Here is a 14357-nt window from a genome sequence, read left to right on the forward strand (position 1 = left end):
CCTGAAATTAGAATACTTTTATTTTGTCTCACCAGATACTACTTATAAGGCCTGTACTATTTGGTGATATAACAAAGACATTAATATTGATGGGTTGATCACTGATTTTGTGATCACTATCCTTCTACCTAAACTACGTTTATTAGCAAAGATTTCTACTGTCCTTGCCCCTCTTTTCCACAGTTTTTATATCACAAAAAATATAGAATTAATAACACTGAGCAAGAGAAAAGAGAGCAGAGTCAAACTGTTCTTTAATATCTGTGGGAAGAAACAAAGCTTGAACCTGATGAATGTTTAGTGTCCTAGAAAAGAAATATACGTGTATAAGGAAATACAACGTAGGTAACTGGAAAAGAGCAAAGGGATCAAAAAAGGCATTTCGGGAGTGAACATACAAAATGATTAGTAAAACTCCCTTTTGCAGTTACTCAAAAAAGACAAAACTACAACTAATAGATCTTAAAACTGATGAACCACATTTAAATTCCATTTAGTTTTATTAAAGGAAAAGTAACTGAAGTAGGCAAATGTTTATTTTTTTTGGACTTAAATTTATTGGAATTGGAATCATTAATCGGAATCTATTTTTCTTGAAGCTGGCTGCACCTATCTTTTGCTGACTGGTAAAAAGATGACTGTCCCTTGCCCTTTTTCCTATCTATACAGCACCTTTATCTCAGCTGGGATACTTCCTGCAATGAAAGAACATCTGCACTAGAATTTGTTGAGGTTAATTTGTGGAAAATTAATCTGAGATACTGGAATGAAGCTTCTAAGAGATTAGTCCTTCCAGTAGGGAGCAAAACAAAGCTATAAATACCACTTGATAGTTGTCACCAGTACCTGCTAAAAACAGAGTTCCAGAGAACAACCGACAAAGGCAAGTATGTACCCGTAAAATACTTGTCTAAAAAATTTTTAATAATGCATTAATGGACTAGTAGTGTACACCAAATAATTTTACACCAGTTAGGTAGTATAAAATGTACAAAAACTAAAGTACTAACCTCAAGTATTTTTATGATATCATTTCGAGTTTGAATTCCGCGTGGTCTTGCAAACATTTTCATGTTTGCACAACTTTAGTATCTTGAGCTATCTGTGTGATTTTAAGTACATACATAAATACTCGTGGGACTGCTTTCTTTGGAAAAGACTCAACCATCTTCAAGGCTGCTATAGAGAATTTAGGTTTCTTCACTACCACTTTTTTGATTATGATACTATGCAGCTATTAACTGTGCTTTCCCCTAGTAGTATATGTTGTCTCTAAGACTGCTGCATTTTTTATGCATGAAGAAATCTTGTATTGTGCTATATTTCCTCTCTTTTTTTCCTACCCCCCTGCCTTCTCTGCAAAATATTATATTGGAGCTCAAGAGGTCTTAGTGGAGTTTTGATTTTGTTCCTCATCAAAAGAAGTAATCCTTTGCTTGCCTTGCCTGATATACCCTTTACTGAGCACACGGTTGGCTTGACAGGTGGTTTGTCAGCCAAGTTAAAACTCCTGGATTTTGAAGTCCACCATGAATTAAACTACCTGCCAGGGTCTGCAAAGAACATATGTAATGAGTTGTGTTAAATTTAAGTTAGTGTAGCTGCAAGAATGCATTAACTGTAAATTCAGTATGTATTAAAAAAGGGAATCTGGTAATTGCAGAATTGCATTTTGCTTAATCACAGTGCAAGAAAAATGGTGAACAAGACCCTCAGATGTACTATTTCCAGCTCCTGTGCTGATAGGAAACAATTTGTGATCAGTATTTTACTACTTCCTACCTTTACTTCCCTTCTCTACACAAGAATACGTGTCACATAAGATTTAGAGAGATCTATATTCCCAAACTGACATCTTGATCATGCTTTTCTGTTGACCTTTCCTGTTCCACAGAAGAGACACATCAGTTGAAGGAACTGTGGGCTCTTTCAAGCAGGCTGAATTAAATGAAGAACAAAAACTTCACCCTTTGAAATATGATAGCCTTCTGAAGTATTTCAACACATATTTCCAACTGTTGGTCTTGAACTTTCCACGTAGCAAAAGCAATGCCCACATGAGCAGAAAACACAGCTGAATTTCACCCTTTCAGAAGTGATCTGGCTGTGCTCCAGGAAGTTCTGTACAGTTCGTTCTTTCTTTAGGTTTCAAATAAAAGTATTCATATTAGGTAACAGAATGACTACCAAAATTATATTTGTTTTCCTTTGTTGACCAAAAGGGCACTATGTATTTTTTTTTCATCTAGAAAAATCAGTAGAATGTTACCTGGGGAAAAATGCTGAGATAAGTAACTAAGGAACACATCTGGAAACTAAAAAACAAACGTATGAGACTTTTGACCTTGGACTAGCTGCAAAATATGTTCCCAACAGAATTGTCTGTATGCCACTTACACATGTTGTGATAGCGTCCTGTCACAAAACAACAGGAAACAAGAAGGAAAATGCTGTTTTTTAATAGCCTGCCACATTTACTTGTGTAAGTCACTGAACTAGGCAGTGTTTTCCATTCCATGCTGGCAACATTTAATCTGCAAAACAGTATTCAGCTCCAAGCATGGGCTGAGGAGAGCCCAGACAGGAGAGGAAGATTGATAAGCAGTGAGGAAACCTGACATGTAAGGACAAGTTGATAAAATTGTGTTTGTTTGGTCTAGCAAAGAGGAGACCAGAGAAGCCAGAACAGTCTGGAGCAGAGGTAGCGAACATCCAGTAATGCAACAGCAGGGCTGGCACCAACGCACTCCTCTGTTCTTATGGCTTTATGATGCAGGAGCGGTTCTCGAGCTGGTATTCAGGCAGATTTAAAGGACATTGGGAAGGAAGACAATCTCCTCCCCTCCCACACCCAGCACAGTCAGCAATATTCGGGGATCATTTTTTTTTTTAATCCACACAAGAGCTCTTCCCTAGATGGACTTAACATAAACAACAATGACATGCTAAGCATTTTCCCTCCATGTGCCCATTAGTTATTTAGGGACCTATTTACGCAAATCACAAGTGCTTAACTAAAGTGATTTCAGAAGAAGCGAAGGTCTTTTTGCTGGGAGCTATATAACATGAATATTCACAACTACACTGTAACTCAATCAGCATTGACTTCACTACAACCTACCCGGGAATTCACATGCCTCTTTGCAACTCATCTATCAGGAAGTCGGAATACGGAAAAGCTAGTTTTGTCTTGCATTTTTTAAGCAATAACAAAGAAAGAGCCCTGAACTTATTCCCATCCTCTAAGTATTCAAGAGAAGAGAGATATGGATTCTGTTTTCATTTATCACGTCATTCAAAATCAAAACTAGATAGTCTTCGATTTCATTTTCTGTATGAAATAAATAATAGGGTTAAAAGTGTGATGAGCTCAGCTGGTATACTTTATCTTAATGTGTTTAGTAAGGACAGTTTGGGTTATTTCATCATTACTATGTCAGTGCAGCAATTTCATTCACTTTTAGCTGGGCTAGGGCATTTCTCTTTTAAAATCTGATAGCAACTCTTGTTCTCTTTGCCCAGACTGGCCACAAGAAATAAAAGCTGTCCTTTCTTGCCTGGTAATCCACAGATTCATCACGAGAAGATACACACAGGGCAGCTGGGCCTCTCCAGCTTCTGACAGTGCCAATCAGCTGTACCAGTCACTGTGCACACTGATATCTGCAGAGGTCACTGAGGATTTGTTGCTTTGAGGTATACTTGGCTTTGGTTTTCACAGACTTGCTATTTAATAGACAGGCATTTTCTGTTGAACAAAGGAAGTCTGTTTAAAGAACAAAATAAAATATAACTATCAGGATTTCACAGCTGTAATCTTACTATGCAGTATATCCTGGATTCGACTGCAAGAGCATACGATACAGCTGTCTTCTGCTTGTTTCAGTACAACCACCAAATGCAAAACTTTTTTTTTTTTCTAATGACAAAACTTTATGGGCATTCATGCTATGCATTGTTCCAGTATAGGATAACCCAGAAGAACAATTTCTCCAGTGCTACAACATGTCAGCAACAAACTGCAATAAGGACAAACAGAGAGCTGTTGATGTAGTGTGACACTGAGCAACCTACATGATCAATCTAAGTGTGAAGTGAGGACGCTTACAGGACTCTAACCATAAAGTTTGTTGCACGAGATGACACCAATGACCCATCCTAACAATTAACCTGGCCACCTCTTGTACTTTCAACACAAGCTGAGGTCTTCCAAGTTTTCCCACACCAGTGACACTGAGGTAAAAATATCTGCCTGACGCCACAAGCAGTAACGTGACACCCAGGACCAGGAGTTTCAGTCTCTGTTATCATCCAGCCTGAGCTCTGACATATACGACCAAGTGCTTGCTCTCATTTCACTTTTTACAGATTCATGTCAAAGTAAAGAGCACATCACCAATGCTGCGTTATCAGTGATCATGTCTCATTAAATCAAGGTTACTGGTATTCAACGTGCTCTTAGCTTGTGGGATTTACGCTAAGAAAAAACATACTGAAAAATGCTGGAGAAAAAAAAAAAAAAAAACAGCAGTAAAGTTTAACAGACTGCAGTAGGTGATCAGGGGGGCTGAAAAGGCTTTTCGTAGCTGTGGGGATCTTGCATAACTTGGGAAAGTCTTGGTAGTTCTTAATTAGTCCACTACAATTTGCTCAGTGGGACACTATGCATCAAGTAGTCAAGAGCCAAGCGTAGAACAAAGGAGCAAAGTGCAAAACACACACAAATAGACTGCTGAGAAATCATTTCTGAGAAGTTAGCAAAGCCAACCATAATTTTAACTTTAGGGCTGAATACCTTCTAATATTATCAAAGAACAAATTAGAAATTGGAACTGTGCTGGCAGACAAAAGACTAAACCCATTAATAGGACTATCCTACTTATTGCAAAGGCAAATGGACGGGCAATAAATCCTCCTGTGTTTCAATAAAATGCAATTTCCTTAATCTTCAAGACTCTCTTAATGTTTAAATGGTTTGCATTCAATTTTTAAGGCTTACTTTTGAATATCGAGGCATATTCTGAAAATCTCATGGAGCATGCAGTCTTGGACAAGTACTCAGTAAAACTTCAAAGGGGCTCTGATCTCATATTTGTGAAACAACAGGGTTTTGTTTATTTTACAAGGAAAGCCTATACTATGTAAACTTATGAATTAGAACTTGTATAGTTGTCACTGTTTCCAGATATTTAAAGGAGCACACTTTAGTCTGTTCACTTGTGTTTACATATAAAATGTACTTAATCCAGGTCCGTATGCATAGGCATAATAGTTAATTTGTACAAATTGCATGGAAATCTATACAGAAAAGTCTTTGGATTTACTTTTTAGGAAACTTTACTTTTAAATACAGACCAAATTTGGAGCAAATCTAACTACACGATCCTTCAGAAAAGTCTTGGGAATAAGTGCCTTCCTTACGATCAGTTCACTCAAGAATTTTTCCCAGTGCTGAAAAGTATGCTGGGTGTGTGCTACTTTAACTTCTCTAAATAAAACGAGAGGGAACATTTTATAAAACATACAAAATTATTTGTATTATACAAACATTTCAAGATAATTCAGTAATAAGGAGAAGAGTAAAACTGAAAGCAAAGATGCGCCAGTAGGCTCAGAACTGATGGAGTTGTACTGTAGAATAGTGAATTCAGAGTAGCTCTGCTAAGGAACATCTGGTTGAATTTAAATTGCGAAGTTTGTACTCAGCATGTTAAGACAAACAAAATGATGACTTTGGCTTCAGACACTAGTAACAAGCTGCCTGCAAACAGGCTATCAATTTAACTACTACTATTAGACTCTTCCAAGCCTCCATAGTGTCCTCCTTTTTATCAGAGAGATAGGCAGATACCACAAGGGAAGAAAGTACGTTAGAAAAGGATTGGCAATAACACAAGGGAGGTTGTAACACCGAGAAATTTTGCTGTTTGAAGAAAGACTGAGCGCACATATTAGAAGGGTAAAAGTTGCATTTGATATAAACCACAGATTTCTTCAAACTCATATCCAAAAAAAAAAATTACCTAAACACTGTGCAATTGGGTTATAAATGCTACCACTTAGGGCTTCATAAACCAAACATAATCACACGGCAATTTGGGTCCTAAAACAAGAAATAAGTATTTATTTTTAAGAAACTTCGCAAGGCTACAAATCCCCTGTAGCTTGTTTTTATAAATAATTATTTTTACTAGCCTTTAAAACAGACAAGGACAAAGAACATTACCTTTAAAAATCCTTACAGCTTTTTAAATCCTAGTGAAACTGTGATTCTAACACCGATGTTATTTTCTAAGAAAATGAAGCCAGTGATTCACCCACTTACTCCAGTAAATAGCCAGATCTTTAAAAATGCATTTTAGCATAGATGAGACAATCTGGCTAGGGTCTCAGATTTGAATGCTTTAGTTGTCTAACAAATAAAGTCAATCTACTTCTTCAAAAATATATATAACTATGAAGGATCACTTTTTCCAAATAAATCCCCCAAATTAACTGGGGAAAACAGGAAATACTGAACATTCCATTTATTATAGAGAAGATTATAGTAGCAAAGAAAAAAAAAATAGCTTGGGGCATTGATCTAAAGAATGTTCAGTAAATAATGGAATCCTTCTTTTTCTGATGATTCGGATTTTTTTGTTTGTTTGTTTCTTTTTTCTCCTTGTAAGGTTTTATCGATAACATTTGAAAAAATGTCCATACTTTAGAAGATATCCATCTCTACTTCTGCCTCACAGCATGGAAAGCACTAAAGAAAAAGAGCTTGCAATTATGTGCAACAATGATGTGTATGACCAAATAATAAAATAAAAATGTAACTTAAGTAAGCACTAAAATTTTGATGAGAGCAGATGAGGCAGTCAAAAAGACAAGGTACCTGTAAGGCAATGGAAGCAGACAGAAATTATTTAAAAAAAAAAAAAAAAAAAAGAGAGAGAGAGAGATGTTGACCCTTATGTTAAAATCTGTTTATAGAAATTGCAATATTGAGAACACAAGATTTCCGTAAAAGAAGGCCTAATGTAAATCTTTAAAGTATTTAAATCAGAGTACAGTTGGTTAAGACAAAGCCATCTGAGCCATCTCTCTGCTTCTGTTGCTAGAAGGGACATTTTCCATTATCTGTGTCACTTCCTTTTCTCTCTGCTCCTCTACTCCACAATTGTACCCTTGTGATTATGCCAGCAAAAAAATAACCCAAAAAAGTATTGGATTTTACCAGTTTAGTGAGCAGAAGAGCCTCACCAAAGGGGCCAGACAAGTGCCAGAGCCAGTCAAATGCTAAAAGACAGTGAAATGAGTAGGAGGAGCTATGCTGTTGGGAGCATGGAAAGATAAATTTAGAAGCCTAAATTTAGACTTTTTTTTTTTTTAATTGCCTAGCATTTTGGTACTTCTGATTTGGTCCCTCTGATTTGTAAACAATAGTCACTTTGCTTAAAACACCTATAGAAAAAGTTTGTGTGATGGAAGAAGAAAGTGGCAAAGGATCAGCTAATTTGATTTTGTGAACAAAGTTATTCAACTTTAACCAAAGAAAAGAAACAGAGGCGATTAAATTCATTTTTGGAACTGTTTCTGTTGCTCTCCTGAAAGAATACAGAGTATATGGCTGACCCTGTGCTGATGGAGATTAAAAAGAATACTTCCTTTTAGCACTTACAAACATTGCCATTTCTTAGGCTCTGGCTGAAGCCACAGATTTACTGTCACAAATCATTTTATGATCCCTACAGATAACTCAGATATCCACAGAATGTACATTTCAAAGGAAGCACAGATGTGGTCTCAAGTCTCATTTGGTATGGCAAAAGTTAAAAGGAACCATCATAAGCCTTAAAATGTGTGGCTAGATACAATACCTTAATGAAAGTTAACAGCATAAATTCCATGTAAGTACTACTTACTCAGACAACAGTTTCAACACTGACCTTAAAGCTCAGTACATGCTTGTTCACACTTGTCCTTCCATGAATGAAGTGCACCAGGAAAACATTTTTGGGGGACTTATACAGTATGGACGTGCTTAAATTCACTCTGTGCTCCAGGATTAATTTCATAATAAGCAGAAAGCCGACGATCAGACTTCAGATCAATTAGATTTAACAGCAGTTTTTAACTTGTCTCTGTCATGTTCTAAAACCATTTAATGATTATCCTGTAGATTGGGTTTTCTTTAGTCTGATGCAAATTCAATTTTGGTTTGTTTAGGGATATTTAATCTGTTCATTCTTCAAGTTTTTTGGGGTGGTTGAATTACATTTCCTACATCACATTTAATGGCAATATTAGTTAGACAAAAAAAAGCAGACATGGCAAAACTCACAGACATAAAAAAACTGTTTGATTTAATCCTCACTAGCTAAGAGATGTGATCTTTAGTAAATTGATATCAGATAAAAATCACAGTGAAAACAAAGTAGGTTTGGTTGTGTTTGTTTTTTTTTTTGTTTGTTTCAGGTTTTCTCTGCTAGCACTTAAAGAATGTGCAGATACAGATATAACTTACCAAAGGCTGTTTATGGAGGATCAAGAATCAGGCACACTGTAGATGTAATCTGTAGCAAGAAGAGAAGAACGTATAAAGTAAAGAGTCCAGATTTACATTTGGCTTATACAGTAACATTGAAGGACTAATTTATAAAATTATGAACCTACTTTGCCAAAATGGAAAATCAAATATTTGATTATACTTATTTGATTATAGCAGATTTCAGTACCCAAGGAGGGCCTGAAAGGAAGTTGGAGAGGGACTCTTTATCAGGGAGTTTAGTGGTAATACAAGGAGTAATGCCTTTAAACTAAAAGAAGGTAGATTTAGATTACATATGAAGAAGAAATTATTTAATGCCAGGGTGGTGAGGCATTGGAACAGGTTGCCCGGAGAAGCTGTGGATGCTCCATCCCTGGAAGTGTTTACAGCCAGGTTGGATGGGGCTTTGAGCAACCTGGTCTGGTGGAAGGTGTCTCTGCCCATGGCAGGGGGGTTAGAATTTGATGATCTTTAAGGTCCCTTCCAACCCAAGCCATTCTATGATTATTGTGAAGTTTGCTTCTGGTCACTTGCAAACACTTCAGGAGTACTTGCAATGGTCTTCACTGAAAATAGTGTCCTTAGGTCTCTGATACCAACCTCTACAGTTATTACAAGTTTTCACAATTCAAAGGGTGTAGTTCTAATTTGAAATCCTTAAATGGGCAAGTTTTCCAATATTTTTTTTTCACAATTATAGAATAAAATGTCATCCTCTGTGTTGCCAGCAAATGTCTAATAATTTATTTTCTATGTATTTTCAGCTCCCTTCTACTTCTTGTTCCTAAAGGCAAAGGCAACATTCTAATTAGCCAACACTTTAAGTCCATTTTCTGAAGGAATGAATGTTGTCTCCAGCAGATTCAATTTACGAGAGAGCTTTAAAATGCAGTCTAGCATCAATTGAAATCAGCTGCATCTTTTACATTCTCACAGTTCATTGCTGATTAATGTGCAAGACTGACGTCAAGTATGTCTACCTGGAAGATATTGTTAGTACTACAAATAGAGCACTATCAATATTTGTAATTAATGACTAAACACTATTTAAAGCTAAGAATTGCTTTCAGGGTCATATTATCTTTCTAACTGTAATTATTAAGTTTCATATTGTACAAATTTCAGTTATATTCCAGGGATGGCTTCTAGGACTTCTTGTTTTATATCAGTTCTGTATAAGAGGATTGAAAACAAAGAAGTCATTTATCAGGGCTGTTAAACTTCAGAAGAAGGTAGACTGGTTTTGTTTGCTGCTTTACAACATTGTCAGTAGTTTAGGAGGTAACCCATTTAGTGTAGCTATCTCTACATGTACTCGCACAAGATCAAAAACCAACAAAAGCCAAACAAAGAGTTGAATCAAAGGTAATGAAAGAGTTGAGATTATCAAACTCCTTCAGATTACAACCTGCAAATGAGAGTTTGCTTTGCCATAGTGCTGTATAGTTTGGAAATCAAGTCTACTGTAGCAACCAAGAAGCTTTTCACCAATATGCGCACATAAAAAGCCAACTAGGAAGAGATTTTCTTTGTTCATTGCTGTTGAAACACAATGTAATGAATATCTGGAGATATAAGAGGGCAGCAGTGCCTTTGTATGCTAATTATATATGTGACAAAAAAGAAAAAAAAAAACGCCTCTGTCAAACAAGGGAGCCTTGAGAGGAAGTAGCATGAAAATTAGAAACGTAAGCCTCATGGTAACTGAGCTGGACTCCACCATTGCATTTACTGCTTATGGATATTGCAGTACATAGCTTGCTTTTCCCAGTCCTTTTACAGCCTTGTAATTTTTATTTGGCTGAACAGTTTTTATCCTGGTATGTTCGACTGAAAAAAATCTACCTCTGACTCATCTGCTTGAGATTGCAGATAATAATCATCGGCTGGGGGAGGGATAATGAGATTGTTATGATGGAGACAAAGACCATCACGTCTCCAGAGCCCTGTTGTCTTTTCAGGCACTGACCTTCTCCTTGCCTGGCAAGGAACAGCTGAAGGGGCAGCGAAGGACATCAGGAGGGGGCAGTAGCCTGGAGTTCACGGACTCAGACATGCTAAAACTATTAACCTGATAGAGGAAGGCAAAGATTTCATTACACGAACCTAGATAAGTCTGCTAAATGGCAAATCGCTTACTTACTGTCATTTTCAGAAGCTGCGGGGCATTATTTAATGACAATTTTGAGAGATCCACCTAGATGTACTTCACTGGAGACAAATTTTAGGTGCGGCTGTGCTCCACTTGAGGACACCAACACGTAAACGGCATAATTTTAATGTTTTCCTTCTTATACCCAGAGCCACAATGGCTCGTAGCAGCTGTCCCCCAAACTAATGCCAGGTTTAAAACCTTCGGCTGCCGCAGGCGCCTCATTTTGGGTCAATCTCACGAGACTGCGCCCCGGTGCTGTGTCACCTCAGGGGCTGCGGGGCGGGCCCGGGCCCACCTCCACCTGCCCGGGGGGAGAGGCGGCAGCCGCAAGGCTCCTCCAGCGAGCCCCGGGGTTTGCAAAAAGCACCGCTTTCACAGCGTCAGCCCTAAACCTCTTCTCCATCTTGCGCCTGAGGGGAAGGAAGGATGGCTTCCAGCCCCGAGGCAAGGAGAAGCCGTCGCCCATTTCGCGCGGGGGCGAGGAGGGCTCGCCACGCTCCTCAGCCGCAGGGCGCGGCGCTGCTGAAAGGGGTCGGAGGGGGAGGCCGGGCCCTCCGGCGGCTCCCCTGGGCGAGGCGAGGCGAGGGGAGGCGAAGTGAAGAGGGAGGGAAGCAGCCGCGGTTTCCTGCCGGGGAGGGGAGGAAGGCGGTGGCGGCGGCGGAGGGCGCGGGGCCGCGGGGCGGAGCGGCCGCCATCAAGCGGAGTGTGGCAAGGAGCGAGCATCCCCGGGGCACGCCGCAGCGGGGCCGGCAGGAGAGGAGGTAACGGGGGCAGCAGCACCGCTACAGCCGCCCGGAGCCGGCGGGGGACGAGCCGGGAGACCCCCGGGGTAGGCACGGTGGGGAGGCGCCGGCTCCCTCCCGCCTTGGGAGGCAGCGTGGTGAGGGTGGGGGCCTCGCTGGCAGCACCCGCGGTCGGCTGCAGGTGTGTGGTGGTGGGAAGCTGCCCCGTGTTTCTTGTTATTAATTATAATTATTTTTAACGGCAGCACCTGAGGGGTGTGCGTGTGTGTGAGGGGTGCCCTCAGCTCCGCTTGGCCTCCGGTTCCGGAGCCGGCCGGCGCCTCTGTCATGAGGCGCCTCTGCCCTGAGGCGCGTGGCCGCGGGAAGAAGGAAAAATAAATAAATAAAAAAGAATTTGTCTTATTTTATCAAAAAAACAGCTGCTGGGGGAGGAAGGAGCGACCGAGACGAAGCGGCTCTGAGCCGGGCTCGTCACGCCAGCCGTGGACAGCCCCCGAGGTGGCTTTGCCGAGCCCCGAGTTGGTTTTATTTTTATATTTCGTTTGGCTGCAGGCGAACACCGGGCTCAGAGCTCAGGTTGGGTCAGAATAGGGTGTTTTTGGGACAGGCACATGTGATAATGGCTGCTCTGCAGCCAGCCGCCACAGGAACTTAGGTGTCATAGTGTAATGCCCCCGGGCAAGCATGTGTAAGGTACTGGGTTTGCTTGTTTGTGTGATTATTGTTATTATTTTTGAAATTATTATTTTTGAAGAAAAGTGCTTTAAGGTGTGAATTAAGAAATGCCTTAGGTGACTAAGTTACAGCTAAAGAGTGTGTGTGTAGATGCGTAGTTGTGTGCCATCTGACTTTACTCTCCCTGTTTTGAGAGGTTTCCACTTTTGTGCACCACCATAAAAATCAGATAAATGATTCAAACAGGCTCGGTCATGGCCTGGCTTTACCTGAGGCTGATTCTATGCGTTTCTCTAGATCTTTCTCCAGTTGTAGCTGCCTTGAGTGCTCACTTCTATCTGAAGACAGTTTACCAGAAAGTCCCTACTTGTAAGCTTAATTCTAATTTTTCCCTTGGAAATATCAAATAAACTAGAAGTGTGTGAGGGATATAGTGGCATGTTATTTTTCACTTGTAGCTAGCACAGTTCCTTACCTTCAAAGTAACTTGGCTTAAAGTCTATTACTGAGGTGGATTTGACTAGGATTAATAGTACTTCAGTAAATTTTGAAAAGTTGCTAAGATGTTGTACAAGGATACCTGCTTGCGAGCAGGTTGTGAGTTTACCCTCATATAATGTTTGAAGCCTTTTTCAGGATTTGTCAGAACATGTGTGCAGTGTTGCTGAATTTCTCCTGTGCAGGTGTGTCTCACGTGCGTACAGTCAGGACTTACTGCCATCACTGATAGAAGGTTAAGTGGATAATTGACCTAGAAACTTCTCTTTCATATCTGTTCATATGATAAACACACCTCAACCTTTCTTACAAATGGATGTTACAGGCAGTTTCATTTGATCAAAGGTTTATGCTGTTTTTTACAGTGATAAAGATGATTTGCATAGGGGAGCATGCAAGACTTGGCTGAACAGGTTAAATCTTTGCATTGGGAACTGCTTTTGGTGCAAGGGCTTCCTGTCTGCTAACTATGTGTGACAGGGAAGTGATTTTTCTCTCACCAGAAACAAGAGCCATACTAGACAGACTAAACCTTTCCCATCTAGATTGTTAGACTATGAGGTGCCTAAATACATACACTGCAAGGAATAGGCATTTCTGGTACTTACAACCTTTGCTCTGTTGGTGCTTAACTCTCTGAAGACATTTATGCTGTTTGCCTGTGTAGGGCAGTCTTGACTCTTACTCAAAGGACCAATCGTTAAGAAAAAGGAGTTTTACAGCTGGGATAAGTGAATAGTCAAAGTATTTATGTGAGGTTGTGTTATAACAAGGGTTGCTGCATGCAGACAAGACTACTGCAGAAGACAGAGGCAGGAATACTGGAAATTTCTGCTAATGAGCAGATGTTGTATGTGAGTATTTGGTATTTGACATCTGCTCACAGGTTCAGTCCCTGCTGAGCAAATGCCAGACCAGCTGCTGTCCTTGCTGAGGAAAGGAGAGGGGATCTTCCTCTTTCCCTCTACTTAAAGGAAGGCCACCTTGTAATGCAGTGTTAGTATTTCATTATAAGCGCACATTAACTTTCAGTAGTTCCTTTGCTATGTGGGCCATGTGGTGTAGACCTTATCAGTGTATGTATTTTTGGTGAGACAATGAAGTGATCTTAGCTTCAGGTCACTCTGTCCTGGTCTTATACTGAAGCTGTCTATATCAACAGCAGTGTCATTTCAGTAGAAATCCTATGCATATCAGCAAAAAGATTCCTCACAGCTGCAACCATCAGCAAAAACAAGAGGTTAAGACTTTGTATTGCACAAGGGTGAGTGATGAGGAAACACACGTGTTAGCTTGTGTGAAGTCATAAGCTCGCATTAGCCTTAGCAGTCCTATGGCAGGGCTTTGGCAGCATTAGAGTTCTAACTGTTTCGAGCTGGAATATTTCAGAATTGTTGCATGTGAAAAGATATTATGCTATTCCTCCCTGGTTCTTCACTTCCAAGCCTATCTTCTGTTTGCACAAAACCATCAGCCTTTTGCCAGAATCATGGATTCAGTTTTTCTGTAGTTGTTTTTAAAGTTTCAAATCTTGATGTAACTTCAGTTTTCTCCAGTTTCTTCTGCCCTCTCTCTTCTTTTTAGGTGGTTTTAGTTCCAGTTAAGTGAAGTATTTGTAGAGGAAAACAAAACAAACAAACAAAAACCCTGCCAGTAGTTCTGTTTCTGTCATAGAGGTAGTGCAATAAGACATGTGACTCAGGCAAATAAGCAATTCCTGCCCTGAAGGCTTTAAGGCTAAAACAAGCAA

General features: G+C 39.8%; 1 protein-coding gene and 1 long non-coding RNA gene across 5 annotated transcripts in view; one reads left to right on the forward strand and one right to left on the reverse strand.

The window, feature by feature from the left end:
• The window catches only part of LOC137861888 (uncharacterized), a 53597-nt gene extending 42781 nt beyond the window's left edge, over positions 1-10816 (reverse strand). Inside the window, exons 1-2 of the long non-coding RNA XR_011099905.1 lie at positions 10680-10816; positions 8513-8561 (exon numbers count right to left, since the gene is read on the reverse strand). This is a non-coding gene — a long non-coding RNA (uncharacterized lncRNA). The remainder of the gene's footprint in view (positions 1-8512; positions 8562-10679) is intronic.
• Positions 10817-10858: 42 nt separating this feature from the next.
• Positions 10859-14357, forward strand: part of SLC7A6 (solute carrier family 7 member 6) — a 30613-nt gene continuing 27114 nt past the window's right edge. The window contains exon 1 of one of the 4 annotated variants that reach the window (XM_068693478.1): positions 10859-11135. In XM_068693478.1, coding sequence (XP_068549579.1) covers positions 10874-11135 — 262 coding nt within the window. In that variant the 5' untranslated portion in view covers positions 10859-10873. Of the gene's footprint in view, positions 11136-11316; positions 11521-14357 lie in introns of those variants that run through there. The other 3 variants (XM_068693482.1, XM_068693481.1, XM_068693483.1) reach the window with 3 other exon arrangements.

This window comes from Anas acuta, chromosome 10, assembly GCF_963932015.1.
Source record: "Anas acuta chromosome 10, bAnaAcu1.1, whole genome shotgun sequence".
Taxonomy (NCBI): Eukaryota; Metazoa; Chordata; class Aves; order Anseriformes; family Anatidae; genus Anas; species Anas acuta.